Genomic DNA, 15500 nt, shown 5'->3' with positions numbered 1-15500 from the left:
TTTCCGATCAAAATGAAGCAGGACAACAATTAAGAGGTTTTTTAGTAATCTGTTACTTTTTTGGCTCAATAAAACAATTTTTTGTCATCCATACTGTTGGTCTGATCGGGACTCCTGAGATAATTTTGGAAACTCTCAGAACTGATACTCAGCCGTTGCGTTGCATCACTTAGCCACTTACACAGGTGAAGGAATCAAGATACAAAAACATCATAAGCAGAGAAAAAATAAACTGGGGCAATTATCCTTATCTGTTTCAGTGCTCAAGTGTTGTCCTACTGACTGCTTAACTTTTGATTTTGAGCCTTGAAGCTTTCTTGCTTTGAAAACAAATATCATTGGCTTTGTGACGGAGTGCCACTGTCGCTAACAGCGGGCAGCAGGCAGCGCGCGCACACACCGACACCGGCGCACACACCGACACCGACACACACACGCACACACACACGCACGCACGCACGCACACACGCGCACACACACACGCACCAAACTTCTCCCGGTCCTAACAGCACTTCATTCATTCCGGTTCACACGCCACCATCCTTCTTTCCCTCTCCGTTTAGAGTTTCTTAAGGTGCACACTTTGAAGATCATTGTTTAAAACATACATTGTCTGCTTGGGTTGGGTTGCTGCACTTACCGGCTCGAGCTCAACCAGGTCGTGTCCGGAATGCGCAAACCGAGCGCATTTGGTGCGCACTCTATATGGAGGTATGGCAGCCAAAAGTGGCCATGTGACCGTGTTTAATTAATCTTTTTGTTTGTTGGACATAGGTAAGGAAAATGCCTGTGGAAATGTTTGCATTACTCTTTTGATTGTGTGTAAGGTTAGTCGACTTGAAATGGCCTTAATTGTGAAATATAATTGTTTATGTAATTTCCAACGCCCAGTGGGAGGGGCTACACTCTTTAAAAGAGGGCCAGATTAGGCTCTCTTGGCAGTTTAGCCAAGTTACTGAGCAAGTAATGTCGCTGTGTGTTTTGTTTTATGAACAACCGCTGTTTTCTTTTTTTTGTCAATAGAGTAACTTTAGTACTCAGATGACACTGAAAAGAACAATTGTAAATTATCTTTGGTTTTTCACTTTTGTAAATATTTTCTTCCATTGCACTGGGGAGGCCGGCAGCCAATAAAACTATCAAATGTAAGTCTTCCGATTACGCCTGGGTTTTTTCTCACATTATTTTGAGTCCTGAAGTAGTGATGGCGAGATGAAGCTTCGTGAAGCTTGAGGCTTTCCATCCAATTGGTTTACTCATGAGCCGAAGCTTCATGGTGCTCCATTTGCTCTACTGTGCCATTAAGTGGACAATAAATGTAAAATAAGCGCAGTGATTATAATGACACCATCCCTTTGGTGTGTGAAGCTTTGAATTGAATACATAAATAATGAACTTCTTAATATGGTGTCTGTCTTTATGATACAATGGCTGGGTCAAAATGGAAAGTGTAAACAAATTGGGGAGAAGGTTGTGACTGTCCCTTATCACTATCCGGAAGCAGAACCCCGCAACAGTCTTCATAGGAGAATTTTGAAGCACTATAACGAGAAAACAAAAAAACATGTTCTAGCTCTAACAAGAAAATGATGTAAGCTGAGATGATAATCTGCTAAAACAAAGTCTATTTCCTGTTCAGGGACAAAGAAGTAAGTTTTAGTACAAACAGTTCATTGTGGCCATTATATTTTTATGTTTCTCGCCAAGGCAAATAACAAGAAAGGCAAAGCTCATAACCACAGTAAGAGAAAAAAATGTGACAAATATTCCTCCGTACAAAACATGTTCATGTTCTTTATGAGAATGTATCACATTCCTACGCTCCCACATTAATAGACTGTTTTTGTTCCAAAACCACATCAAACCATTAAAAGTGTAAAAAAGAGAAAAAAGCAACAGAAAAAACAAACTGTATCCTAACACATTTTGAAGTGTAGAATGTGTGAAATGCATTGTGGGTGTGAAATCCATGTACAAGGCATGTACTCTATAATCACCTACAGAACATTTTCTGAACTTATAAAAACATGATGGGATTTTTTGACAAACGTTTCAATGGGTTCTTGTGAATGTAGATTAATAAAGGTTAGATATCAGTCATCTGTAATAAGTCTGTTTAAAAATACACTGACCAGGATACCAGCCAGAGTGGACGTTGCCATCAGTCATACTCAAGAAAGGAGGGATTTAAATAGAGTTTGGATCAGAGAAGGGGACACGTCTGACCCTGACCTTAGGAAAAACAAGGCCTTGTGTTCCTGCTGAGAGCGCTCATTACAAGACAGTGGAGGAGCTTCCCACAAACAACACAACTCCTTGACCTCAGCAGGGAATGAATGGAGAGGATGAGAGCTCGGGGCCAAGCCACAGAGGCAGAGTCAAAACCCTGCCAGCAAGCACCAGCCTCCAGAGTGTCAGCTTGGGACACAGATGTATGTTGTTTTTCTCATTCTCCATCCACAGCATAGAAAAACAAAAAAAAGTGAGCGGCTGTGCTGTGGAGTCTTACTTTATGTTTTGGTACTGCACTGCTTCAGCCAAAATAACACAACTTACATATAATTACAGTCTCTGTTGTGTACTACTTTAAAGTTAACCAGAACAAGTATTAGAAATTAGTCATGAAATATGATAGAGCATAAAATGCAATAAAGGTAGAGCATGTTAGTCATTGCACCAATCTGAAACTGCATGTCTTAGCCTACCGATACAATTTAACATTGTTTTTTTCATTTCCAATACAACAGCATAGACATTCACACTAACCGTACACTTCTCTCAAAATTAGCTAAATTACGTGGCAGACTTGGCCCTCTCTGTAGAAAACTGTAGCCTGGCTTGTGTGTTCCTCATGTAGGGAGCAGAGCGGACCGGCATCCATTGTGTCTAGTACCTAGGTCCACTCACTCATGGACAAAAACAAACCTTTCGACAGCTGCACCTTTAAAGGAGCCCAATATTACAGGAAAAGAAAACAGTTGACCTGGCAACCCAGCAGCTTTGATTGTGGGATACTAAAAAGGTCAGACTTCATCATGTGACAATAATCCCAGGCAGGTAACACAACAATGATAGCAATGGTATGAATTTCACACAGGGTCAGTATAGAATACAGTAAACAGAGCATGTAAATATAGAAATAATTATATCTTAAAATCACTGTTCTGGAAGTCACCTGGTTGAAAATAACACAAGAACCTACTTTTTCAAGGTCTGACTAAAAATGTTTTGCATGTGAAAAGTGAGCAGCAGTGATCAGGTACATAGGCGCAATCGCAATGTCCACCCTCAAGCACTCACTGACATTGAGGCATGCTAAGTCTGTGAGGGCTTAGGACTGTCCCTCTGTCAAATCATCAAGTGTGTGAGGGATCTCTTACTGACTTTTTGAGCCCTTGATGCCCCCTTACCGTGAGGGGGCATTTGTGCAGACTTAGCGTGAGGGAATTACCCATAGTTCATAGCGTTGTGATGTGAAACACGGGATTCCCAGGGGAAGCCCGCAAACATGGAAAGGCAAATGAGCACCGTAACATTGAGATTAAAAAAAAGGGCGACAGTAAAAAAGAAGTATGAAAGTTGCAATGAAATTTACAGGTGAAAAAGTCTGCCTGTAAGTATAAATATAGAAAACAGCCTTAATCTATTCATCTTCACATATATGTGTATACAGCAGTCTATGATTTATAGATATTTTTAGTTATATAGTCTATTTATATATTTTAAATGTGTGGTTAAGCAGTCTGTACTGTAAGAGCCTGGATCACATGACAGTCAGTCATCCCTTAAGCGTCTTGAATTTGAGGAAAGTCAAAATTGTTTCAAAAATTGTTTGTAAAAATTCCTAACATCGCTAGGATGAGCTGGTGATGTCACGCAGGTCACGTGAGAAGTCCCAAAGTGCTGTCCCATTCCAGTTCATCGGTTTTGAGCCCTTACAGCCTCCTGCCCTCAATCACTTTACAGCTGACGTCTATTAAGTCAAGAAGGGCTCAGGGCTCAGGGCTCAGGGCTCAGGGCTCAGGGCTCAGGGCTCAGGGCTCAGGGCTCAGGGCTCAGGGCTCAGGGCTCAGGGCTCAGGGCTCAGGGCTCAGGGCTCAGGGCTCAGGGCTCAGGGCTCAGGGAGGACATTGAGATTGGGCCATACATATCAATACATTTTGATAAACTGATGGGAACAACCTACGTTTTATAAAACCGTTGATTTCCATATGTTAACATTTCAGTATTTGAGTTCAGCCCTATAGCTTACTTTCACTCTGACTCAGAATCACCCCATTCTCTCAGTGTCTCCAGTAGTAAACATGTAGTTAAGTAGTCACTGAGGTATGCTGAATTACCATTGACAGTATAATCTCTCAGACATTTGGGGTTAACCCACGTCTGCTGAGGTTACAGAATACAGTCGTGACTGTGGTGGATGAGAGCATTTTGTCAAGTGAACACCTAAACACTAAACTGTGTAATGACACGGGCTGGAGGAGTAGGATGAAAACATGGAAATATATTACTTTATATTGTTCTGCTGCCTCTGTGTCCAATTTGTCTTAAATAATGAACACATTTAAAATCTAATCTTGACTCTGCATACTGTAAACACATGGTCTGATAAATTAACACAAACTAGTGTTTTGACACTCAATCACGTTTGCTGTCCTTGGGTTGCCTCTGCAGCATCTTAATTAAATATAACTTTTCAAGTCACAACATGACTTTCTATGTTAAGCAATTGTGTGGTCAAAAGGCTAATTTTCTTTGAAGAATCCCAGTGAGAGTATTAGATTTTGGTCTTAGATTATGCTCCTAACAGCACAGAGAACACCACTTTTTGGAAATAAAGTTGCTCTCCAACTTAGATTGAACTTTTCTTAGTAACTGATTCCTTTCAGAGTGACTCATTCACTGCAGTGAAATCACGAGATGTGTTATTCACAAGTTTTATTTTCAGTCCTTGAGTTGACACTGTTGATAACTGGGCTGCAGACTCACACTTCCAGCTTCAGTCTTTGTAATTGGACTGATATAGGGATTATACAAAGCTCTATCTGTTAGAGCCTCCTGTGGATGGCTAATTTATGTTGCTAATGTACGGGAATGACAAGTTTGGATCTATTTTTAGCCATAAACAGTGATTGAACAGTCTCAGGAATGCTCAAACAGCCCTTTATAGGGCTTGATTATTAATCTACAGGGACAGAGTATCTAACATTCGCTGTACTTTCAGTGGGAAAGTCACAGACAAGCCTCAGCTATGACAGAAAAGAGTCAAATTGTGTGAATTTATCAACGTCTCAGACTTCAATCTTGCGTGAAGAATTAAAAGTCAAGCAGTTCTAAACATACTGTACACCAAAACTTAAAGTGTTGCCTATTAAAAGATATTCACAAAACTGCTCATGTTGGCCAGGACCAGCCCTCAGGATTTTTTTATTTTAGCAACCTTTTTACAATCGGTGAACCTTAATGCATCTGCAATACACCGCCTACACCGTAGGCCCACATAGCTCCTGTACCTACGTCGAGGCCTACACACGTAGCTGACGTGCACCTCCTCCAAAATGTAACTATGCGTAGAAGCGACACGGACCGCAAGCCCTGTGATTGGTCCACTCAGTGGCTGGTATTTCCTGCATTTACAACACTTCCGGGATCCCCACTCATCGGCTGCACATCAGCCGTGTATTTCCTCTCCTCCTCTCTATTCTTCATGTAATCATGTCTGTATGATAAACAGCAACATGTATCAGCGGGAGATTAACATAACATGCTCTGAATCTCTGTGGAAAAGTAAACAGAGATCATAGTTGGGCCGGAAGCGGGCGTCCATCAGTATTAGGTAATCTCATTCAGACATATTCACATACTGCTGAACAAAAAGCAGGAGCTATTTGGGGTCTTGCCCAAGGACACTCCGGCATGTGACTGCTGGAGCTGGGATCAAACCGACAGCCTCCTGAATAATAGACGATCAACTCTACCCACTGAGCCACAGCCGCCCCTTGTCTCACTCATAATGATGCCAACCTGTCTGTCCCCTTCTATGGTGTCAACTCTGAATTGCCATTGTTTTGTCTTACTTCCCTCAATTGGTTCAGGGGTGTGGTGCAATTACTTTTTTTTCCCTTCATACTTCACTGGCCTGATTTGCATAACCTTCCCAGGACTTCAGCCTGTGGTTGAAACGCAGACAACAATTGGTCCACAGGAACCATCTAGTTCTTGAGGGAGTAGTTCTGGGTGCTAAAAGTTACTGGAACATCTGGTCAAAATGTACCTTTATTTATAGTTAGTCCACACTGTGGGCCAAGACGACAACGAGCAGTCCCAACTCATAGAGTATCTTAAAATGTAGGGAAAGTAACAAAATAATATTCAGGTGCTTGATGCCTCTAATTATCTAACACTCAACAAAATTACCAAAGAGACAATAAACATAACGTCCACTGGATGGAATCTCTTGAGAAATGGTCAATTTTAGCACTTCAGGGTCAATGTGATCGCTTTATTTATATCAATATAGCAGGATAGTCATCTTCTAATAGAATTTGGGGATGGGGGACAATTTAATACATTGGTCAGGAAATTGTTTCTTCCCAGCAACAGTTAAAATATAAATTTGTTAAAGCAACAACGAGAGAAAATGAAACACACCATGATACACACACCATATTCATTCACCACAAGTAGGTAATAATTAGGTGAGACACTCCTACCAGGTGTACCAGTTGCTGCTCTGCTTAGACAGCACATTAAATACAGTGCCGGGAATATATTGACCTAAAAACCAATGACTAATAACATAAGTACTTTGAGGACTCCATCTGATCAGACCAAATATTTTCTTAATCCTCTCATCTTGTAAAATCAATCTGATGAAGTGTACTGCTCTGGGCACATGGAGGATTACACTGCGAACAATAGCATCATCTCGCTGACTCATGCTCTACTGTGCTCGTCTAGACATCATGCAGGGCATGATGTCAAAATGCTGTAATGCTCACCACTATTGAATTAAGTGTCTGTGACAATGTCTTGATGTTTAGTAAATTGAAGGCAGCAGGATGATCACACATTCATCCTTTTAAGTCATTGAGATTTTAAATGGTTAAAAGAAAGTTTCCTACATACTGTATGATGACTGAACTCATCTGATTGGTCAGGTTACTTTTAAATGTTCTTAAATGTCATGTTTGATTTAATCAGGTCAGATAGATTTATAGATTACAAGAATAAAAAAAGCCTAATTGAACTAATGTGTGATATTTATGAGAAAGTAGTTTACATCCAGAGTCTGTGTGCAGGATGTAACGGGGACATTGGTTCATATGTATGTTAATAATCACCTGAATATAGAAATTGTTGTTTTTCGTCACTTGAGATTTAACTCTTTGGATTAACAGAGGGAGTCTTCAGAATCAGAATCAGCCAGTCGTGCATTGGCATGCTCGGATTAACTCACAATGCTGACTCCACAGGGCCTTTCTCAATTATCACAAGTTTTACAGACACTGCAGGCTCTCCTACACACTTGAATCTAATGAGCTGTTACCAGCTGCTTGCAGTTTGCAACCTCATCCCTAGCTTTTACTATCTTCTACACACTGGTCCTTTAAATTATGACACACATTTTCTTTATATATATTGTACACAATTAGATTTAAACCGATCATGTGTATCTCAGCAGGTGTATCAGAGATACCAGAGATACAAACAACAAAAAGACTTTGTTTTTACTACACAGTGCTTTTTAAAGGCAGAGTGACAAAACTGGAGGTTTTTCTCTTACCAAACAAACTTATTAAGCAGTCTGAAACATCCCGGTATGCAGCCTTTGCTGTGAGGACGTCCACAGATTCTGCCTCCCAGGTGGTCAGTCATATGAAGAAGAATGCTGGCAAGAAGCCCGGTCAAAACTGCGTTCAGGAATGCAAAAATGACGTATGATTTTTTTCTGATTTTGCAACTCTTTCTTCTACTCTGTCTGTTATCAGCTCAGGACAACTTCTGGTGTGTCTGTGTAAAACTTTTGTGACCTCTTGTACTTCCCAGCAAAGCTTTGCACAACTTCACAATGAGCAGAATCCTGACAAACTGAAGTAAAACAGTAAAACACCTGCATATGTGTACGCTGTTAAGGTTCTTGTTAATCCTCTATTGCAACAAACTCTTATCCATCAATTTACCTTGATTTCAGTTCCATCCATCCATTACCTTGATCACTTACCCCATTTGGGGTCACAGGGGGCAGGAGCCTATCCAAGCTGACACTGGGCGGTAGGCAAGGGTACACCCTGGACAGGTCGCCAACCTATCACAGTGCAAACATGGAGAGACAGACAACTATTCACACACACTCACACCTATGGGCAATTTAGAGGGATCAATCAAGCTGGTAAGTATGTTTTGGACTGTGGGAGGAAGCCAGGGTACCTGGATAGAACCCATTCATGCACAAGGGGGAATATGCAAATTCCATCCAGAAAGGCACCTGCCCGACAGGGGAGAACCATGAACCTTCTTGCTGTAAGGCAACAGCGCTACCCACTGCACCACCATGCAGCCCCTTGATTTTATTTGTTAGTTGAAATATTTAGAATACAACAACAACGTGAGTGTTTTCACCTTAGATTCTAGCGTTAAACCCTCCCCCCACCCCTCAAACTTGCGATAAGTGTCTCTGATTTTAGAAGATAAAGTGAACCAGCTGGGTGAAAACAGGACGGTGCAGACATCTGTATGGATAAAGTCTGTGCTAATCATCCCTCACTGCTGCTTTTATGGAGCCAACTCTCCATAAACCTTTATGATGTGAGCCTGTGTTCACATCATTCTATCAGCCTCATTTCTCTTTAAGAACTCTTTTGGTACTTTGTTTCAAGTCTGCCTTACCAGCAACCTTTCAGGAGCGATGATCCATACAATACTGGAACTGTGAACTGTCCCTTTGAACAGGCTGGTGATGCATGGTGTGGTGCAGATCACAGAAATGTTGGTGCATTTAATGGAGGTAATCCAAGCTGTTATTGGACAAGAGGTAGGGTACAGGTCTCCAGGATGTAGAGAGACATGCAAACTTGCATGCAGACACTCACACCTATACGTAAACTTTAGAGGGACCGGTTAAACTTATGAGCATATCTTTAGACCATGGGAGGAATTCAGAGTACCAAACAGGGATCTTGGGCTTGCACAAACTTTATACAGAGAATCCCCAGATGGAATTAGAACCAGGAATCTTTTTTTGTGGGCCACAAAATCACAAAAGTGGCAACTGCATGAGTTTTTTGCAAATTTTGCAGCATGATGTCTGTATGAACCAAGCTTTTCTGCTTCCATAATCTGTGGTATGAACTAAATTAACTAGTTCTCAGGTCTTCTTCCTCCATTCACCTTACTATACCACCCGCCCACTTGACCACCATGGGATCTAGAGCCTTCAGCCTGTCTGCCCTCCCAACAGACATCCGTAACATTGTCTCTCTCTGTTTTCAACTGGCATATTCACTCTGATTACACCTCTTCACTGCACTGTGTCTTATCATGTTCATTATATTTGTTATTGACACTGTAACAAGTCTTGTTGATTTTAACAGACTACTAAAAAATATGTTAAAAGTAATTTTTCGGTATGAAAAATCTGCCTGGCTTAATATGTGTAATCAACATATAAAATGAAAATGGTTGATTTCACACATTTGTATGGGAGCCCCCCCTGCATCAGTAGTGGAGTTAATAATGAGATTAAAAAAATGTTTATTGTGATTTTTTTGGGGGTTCTGACACTTTTGGATAATTAAATATGCCCCGGGTCAAATTGACCCAGGAACATTATTGCTGTTCCTGAGAAACAAACGTAACAGGAGGGTTAAATACTACTAGCTATCTTTCTGGATGAAGTTGTTAATGGCATCACTTGCAGACAGTCTGACATGTTGTTTTAACTATAAATGGCAGGCATTCGTGTAACAGTTGTCATGTTCAGAGCCTAAATAGAAGTCAATGTGTTTGTTTTTGTTTCAAAAGTTGACGTTTTAGTCAAATTTCTGGTCTAAGCAGTAAAATTATGAACCTCATCTGTGAAACAACCAACTCCAAGAGTGTGAGGGCCATACTGTACATTCAGCTGTTTACACACTGTAGGTGAAAGGCCTCTCTTTCTATGAAATGTTCGGCTTCAAATACAAGGAGGGAGTGAGAAGACATTTTTATACACTCTTGAAAAAGCAGTTAAAGTTGAACCTATTTGTACAGGATATGTACCATATGATACAGTTAACATCTCCACAGCTCTTCCTCTGACCCTTCCTGCTAGCCGTCACCTCTCTACGCCCTCCTCCTCTTTCCAATAAATCCGAAGGGGGCCGTGTGTGGAGCTTGACCCCCCAGTGAAAGTGCCATGGAGCAACTCCAGATGTGAACATCCTCCCTCTCCTTCTCTCCTCTCTCTCTCTCTCTCTCTCCCACACTCTTCTGTCTCTCCCACTTCCACCACCAGTCACCCCCTCTCTCTCTCCCTCCCTTCCTCCCTCCCCCATGCAGCTACGAGTTTTCCATTTCCTTTTTTGGTGAAAAAATTTCAAACAGAGGCAGGGAGGAGGACTTTTCACCAATGCCGACAGGAGAGTGTGTTTGGCAGTCTGTGTACTTCATCAAGGCAATGAAACGGTCGACTCAGCATAAACAACAGTGTGTGTGTATGTATATATGCACAGCCAGACACACACACACAAATACACACACAGATGTGCGATCACTCTGTTTTACTCTGAAAATATCTTAAACCTGAGACACACAAATACTTTTTAATCTCTTTTATTACACACGCATGGTTTCTTTCTCCAGCACTCTCACACTTTCATGCCCTTCCCCCTGTGCACCCACTCTTTCCCTCATTCTCTCTCTCTCTCTCTCACACACACAGATTTTTTCCTAGAAAGACTCTTTTTTAAACACACCAGAAGGGGTTTCTTTGGCTTAGACAGTAAACACAAATCTACTGAAACTATGACCTCATAAACCAGTAACGGATGATTCTCCATAAACACTGAGCACGAAAGGAGCAAACTAAAAAGTGCACAGAAAAGATCATTCAGTGAGAATTTATTAAGACTTCACAGATAAAACTTAGCCATATCTTTGAAAACTGTCTGACAGTACGTTCAAACTGCTATCGCTTTAATTCCCATGTTAGAAAGTATGTTTGCCAACTCTGACTCACCAGCATCAAAGCTGTAACAATGAAATAAAGTTGTTTTTTTAATAATTTTTCACATACATTTTACAAAAATGAAAAAGGCACAAAAAGGAAAATCATGGCAGACATGAGACATGCATACTCCTGCAATACACAACTACAGTATTTCATTTCAGCTTCTTTTGGGTTATAAAAGCGTCTCTTTGAGCGACGGTGAAAAAAAAAAAAGATTAATTACAACATATGAAAAAAGAAAGGATAAAAAAGAAAACTTTATGTTAAAGTAAGTGTCATTGCTAAGTTAGAAAAAGCAGATACGTGACGTAAAAAGTGGTCTGTGTGCCATGTTTTTGAAAAAAGTGTGTTATTATGTGCTCATAACATGGATATCCAAAGTGCAAATGACTCTACTGATCAAAACTACCACAAACCGACTACGTCACTGAAACACATCAATGATCATCTTGTCTCAACAGTCTGATATATTCATAACAAAACATTTAAAGATGCAGTAATGAAAGCATAAAGCCACAGTACCTCCACCACACTTTGAAATACACAGTAATGTTCACATACTGTACAGTGTCAGAGTTCTGTGAGGAAACTTTGATTTAAAATATGAAGGACTTTTTGGCAAAGTGACTAGCAGTTTGCATTCTTTGGTTCAATAGCACATAACATTACGGTAATGTTATTTTTAAGGCACTCTGTTAACTTTGCTTCAGAAGATAATTAACTCTTTGGTTAAAGATGAGATCTTTTCAAACAACGCAGCATCAAAACAAGATATTTCATGATGATCTGACCCACAGAGGGAGCATGAGTAACTGATCTCTTTATATAAAAAGAACCTGAGAGGCAGCATCTGTAAGCCTGGGTTTACCTTCCTTGGTAAGGACTTAAAGGGATGGGCAGGGGTGATGGGTGGTGGTTTGGGGGGGTTCTTGAAATGCTGTGACAAAGGGTGAAAATGACAGGTCTATAGGTTGCTGTTGCAGTCGCGACACAAGATCCTGTCACCGTCGGGGAAAAAGCCAGCGCCCACCAGAGACACGGAGCACTGGGAGCAGGTGAAGCACGGCTGATGCCACTGGCGATCCTCGAATGAGATGTACTTCCCTCCTCCGAAACCTGGGAAAGGAAGAGCAACGTGGCAGAGGTTAAAGAGCATGTCCAACTTTAGAAAGATGACTTTGAATTCAGAACCACAAACAAAATATGCATCCACTGGGATTTAAAACACAAAACAAACAAACAAAACAACTAAAAGCTAGCTGTCCATTGCAAAAATTGGATGAATTGATGAGCACAAATCTTTAATTGCCAAATCTTTGCATGATCAGAGTTGTGTTGGGTGGAATTGCCCAGATTTGATTGACAGTGACAATTCAACCAACCATCCCAGCGCCATCCTTCTACACTCTGATGGGTGTGCAATGTCCAACTTCCCCAAAATCCAAATCAAAACAAATGAAGTATTCTTGCCTGTGATTGGCTTGCTGCAGGCCTCGCACTTCTTAGCGTACAGGCTGCCGAAGCACTTGAGGCAGTACGGGTTGTCGTCTCTGGAGGTGAAGTGTTGACCCGCCAGCTGCGTCTTGCAGCTGGTGCAGACAAAACACTCCTTATGCCACGGCTCGTCCCGATAGGTCACACCTCCTTTAGCCAGGGTCTGAAAATGAGGCAGGTCAAAGGTCATGTGGAGAACCTTTTAAAGACTTATTCTAATGCAAATCCAGGAATAGACGGCACTCAAGTCCAACATAGGTAAACAGATGTCTTGCTTTTCTTGTTATTTGGTGACTTGACTGACCTTTTTACAGCGCGTGCAGCGTGGAGCGAACTTGTCCTCATAGCACTGCACACAGTAGTGTTCATCTTTGTCGGGAATGAAGGATTTTGAGCCGATCGGCTGCTCGCAGCTGTGACAGGTGAAGCAGCTTTCATGCCAGGTAGAGCCGGCATACTCCAACTTCTTCGAACCTGGCAGAGAAAGATTAAGAACACATGAGGCAAAGAAAGGAATAGAGAAAGAGAGAAGGAAAAAATAACAAAGGCCTGAGAGAGAATCAACTGTTTTACACAGAATGAATTTTTTACCAAACTTCTCAGGAGTGTTGCCGCCATTTTGCCTTTTTTTGGCAGCAATTTTTATAAAAAATGAAATAATGCACTTAAACTGCATGAGGGCAAAGAAAACTCTTCTCATTCATTCATTTTTTATTTTATTTTAAATCCTGATACCACAGGCCCCAGACTTCTTCCCCACTGCTGAGAGTGGCGACAGGCCGCACAGAAAGGGATAATGCTATTTTTCCCCCTTCATGTCCCCAAACAATCCATCTCCTCTCCCTCGTCTGTTGAGGTTTTTATGATACTGGTGGGTTTATTCTATGGTGACGCTGTGGTTTGTGTGAAGCCGACATTTTGCACTGCCGCTGTCTGTGGACTGGTAACGTGTCACCGCCTCAGGCTGTGTTCACAAATCAAAAACTGCAGAAATCCTCGGCAAAAACATCTCAGTTTGTATAAGCTTACAGGATCCAGAGCGGCTCAAAAAGGACAATATTACTAGATGGTTTTTAAATATTTGGCAATTATAATAGAGTTCAACAGGCTGGATATACTCAATACAAATGAAATACTTTTTTTTTTTTAAGTTAGATTTTCTGGGCTTTTACAGGGAGAGGACAGTGGATAGTGTAGGAAACTGAGAGAGAGTGGGGGAATAACATGCGGGAAAGGAGCCACAGGCTGAATTCGAACCCGGACCGCCCGCTACATGGGCACGCAACTTAACCAGTAGGCCAAGTCTGCGCCCAAATGAAATACATTTTGAGGATTTTAAAAAGATAAGACATTTGAGTACCTCAGTCCTTCACCTAGACACCTATACACCTCTTTCGATACAGTGTAAACTACGGCTCAACTGATATCAGTTTTTCAGGGCAGATACTGATACTGATTATTAGTAGCTCATGTAATCAGTCACCAATATCTAGAAGCAATATGCATTTACAGTAAAAATAAAAATGTCTGTGTCAAAATTTAGAATTTTGACATTTAACATTACATAGTAAAGTTATTACTTTGGATGAATATGTGAAACGCCTATAAAGGTGAGAGTTTGTATCAGAAATCTGATCTCCTTATACAGTTCATGTGTGTATTGACCAGCAGTACAAGTGCTCAGATTAATAACTTAGCTAGCCTGAATGTTTCCATATCCTTAGTAAAAAATCTAGCATCCTGACTCTCTGTATGGAAATGTTTAGTTGACTTCTGTAATGTAAACTTTAGTTCTACTGTATGAAGAACTAACTGTTCTACTGCACTGTGTGATTCTGATTGTGTTGCTGTTGAAGCTCTGTGTTGCTGCCATACTCTGCCAGGCCTCTCTTGGAAAAGAGATGATGGATCTCAATGGGACTAACTTGGATAAATAAAGGTTAAAAAAATGTATTAATTAAGTAGCAGTACTTGGTGGGACATTAGATGAGGCAGAGTAGTGAGTGAAAACCATAGACGTAGTATCCATGACATCACCCATCTGTTTCTGAAGCCCTGTTTTGAAGCCTATCATCGGTGGGAGCCATAATGGAAATGTTCACTCAACCTAACTTCTGTTAAGCTAGTGTGAGGCAAAAGAGGCAACTTTGAGCCTCCTCACCAACAGCTACAGTGGTCCTGCCTGTCAATCAAGTCAGCTGTGCCTCTAACTATGCAGAACTTGTAAACTTAATATCTTCGCTGTGTTATGAAAAAAACAAAACACCCCTCTGGAAAATTAAATGCCAGCACAGACAATTGGCCAAATGTAGAATATCGGTCCCAGATTATTGGCCAGGTCTCTAATCAGTTGACCCCTAGTGTGGACTTTAAGTATTCAGGGTGTAATGAAGTGGCCATCTACAGAGTTAAAAAATTAATCCAATGTGGAGGTGCAAAACCTGAAATTCTGAGACTGTCCACTTGAGGCTGGCTCCAAGAGCCAAGGAGACTTTTTTTTAAGATATGTTTTTGTGCATTTTTGCCTTTATTGGATAGTAAAGCTGGAGATAGACAGGAAATGTGGGGGAGAGCAGGGATATGCAGCAAATGGTAGAGGCCGGGAGTTGAACCTGCGACTGCTGCAACAAGGACGATAGCCTCTGTCTGTGAGGTGCAGGCTAGGACCGGCAAACGGCGCCCCAAGGAAACTCTTATTGAGGCCAGATTAAACAGTCCATTTTTACAGCAGAATAAAACATCCTGCTTTGAAAAGAGTGTTTTTTATACTTCATATCTTATGCAAAAAAAAAAAGGA

At 41.1% G+C, this 15500-nt stretch overlaps 1 protein-coding gene and 1 long non-coding RNA gene across 3 annotated transcripts in view; both read right to left on the bottom strand.

The window, feature by feature from the left end:
- The window catches only part of LOC117823492, a 34041-nt gene extending 33306 nt beyond the window's left edge, over positions 1 to 735 (bottom strand). The window contains exon 1 of one of the 2 annotated variants that reach the window (XR_004633416.1): positions 641 to 735. This is a non-coding gene — a long non-coding RNA (uncharacterized LOC117823492). The remainder of the gene's footprint in view (positions 1 to 640) is intronic. The other variant, XR_004633415.1, reaches the window with a different exon arrangement.
- A 10348-nt stretch (positions 736 to 11083) lies between these two features.
- The window catches only part of fhl3a (four and a half LIM domains 3a), a 35393-nt gene continuing 30976 nt past the window's right edge, over positions 11084 to 15500 (bottom strand). The window contains exons 4-6 of the mRNA XM_034698760.1: positions 13008 to 13177; positions 12680 to 12866; positions 11084 to 12325 (exon numbers count right to left, since the gene is read on the bottom strand). Coding sequence (XP_034554651.1) covers positions 12174 to 12325; positions 12680 to 12866; positions 13008 to 13177 — 509 coding nt within the window. The 3' untranslated portion in view covers positions 11084 to 12173. The remainder of the gene's footprint in view (positions 12326 to 12679; positions 12867 to 13007; positions 13178 to 15500) is intronic.

The sequence above is a fragment of the Notolabrus celidotus genome, chromosome 12 (genome assembly GCF_009762535.1).
Source record: "Notolabrus celidotus isolate fNotCel1 chromosome 12, fNotCel1.pri, whole genome shotgun sequence".
Lineage (NCBI taxonomy): Eukaryota > Metazoa > Chordata > Actinopteri > Labriformes > Labridae > Notolabrus > Notolabrus celidotus.
Note: the sequence above shows the minus strand (reverse complement) of the source record. Positions and strands in the feature narration are given on the sequence as shown.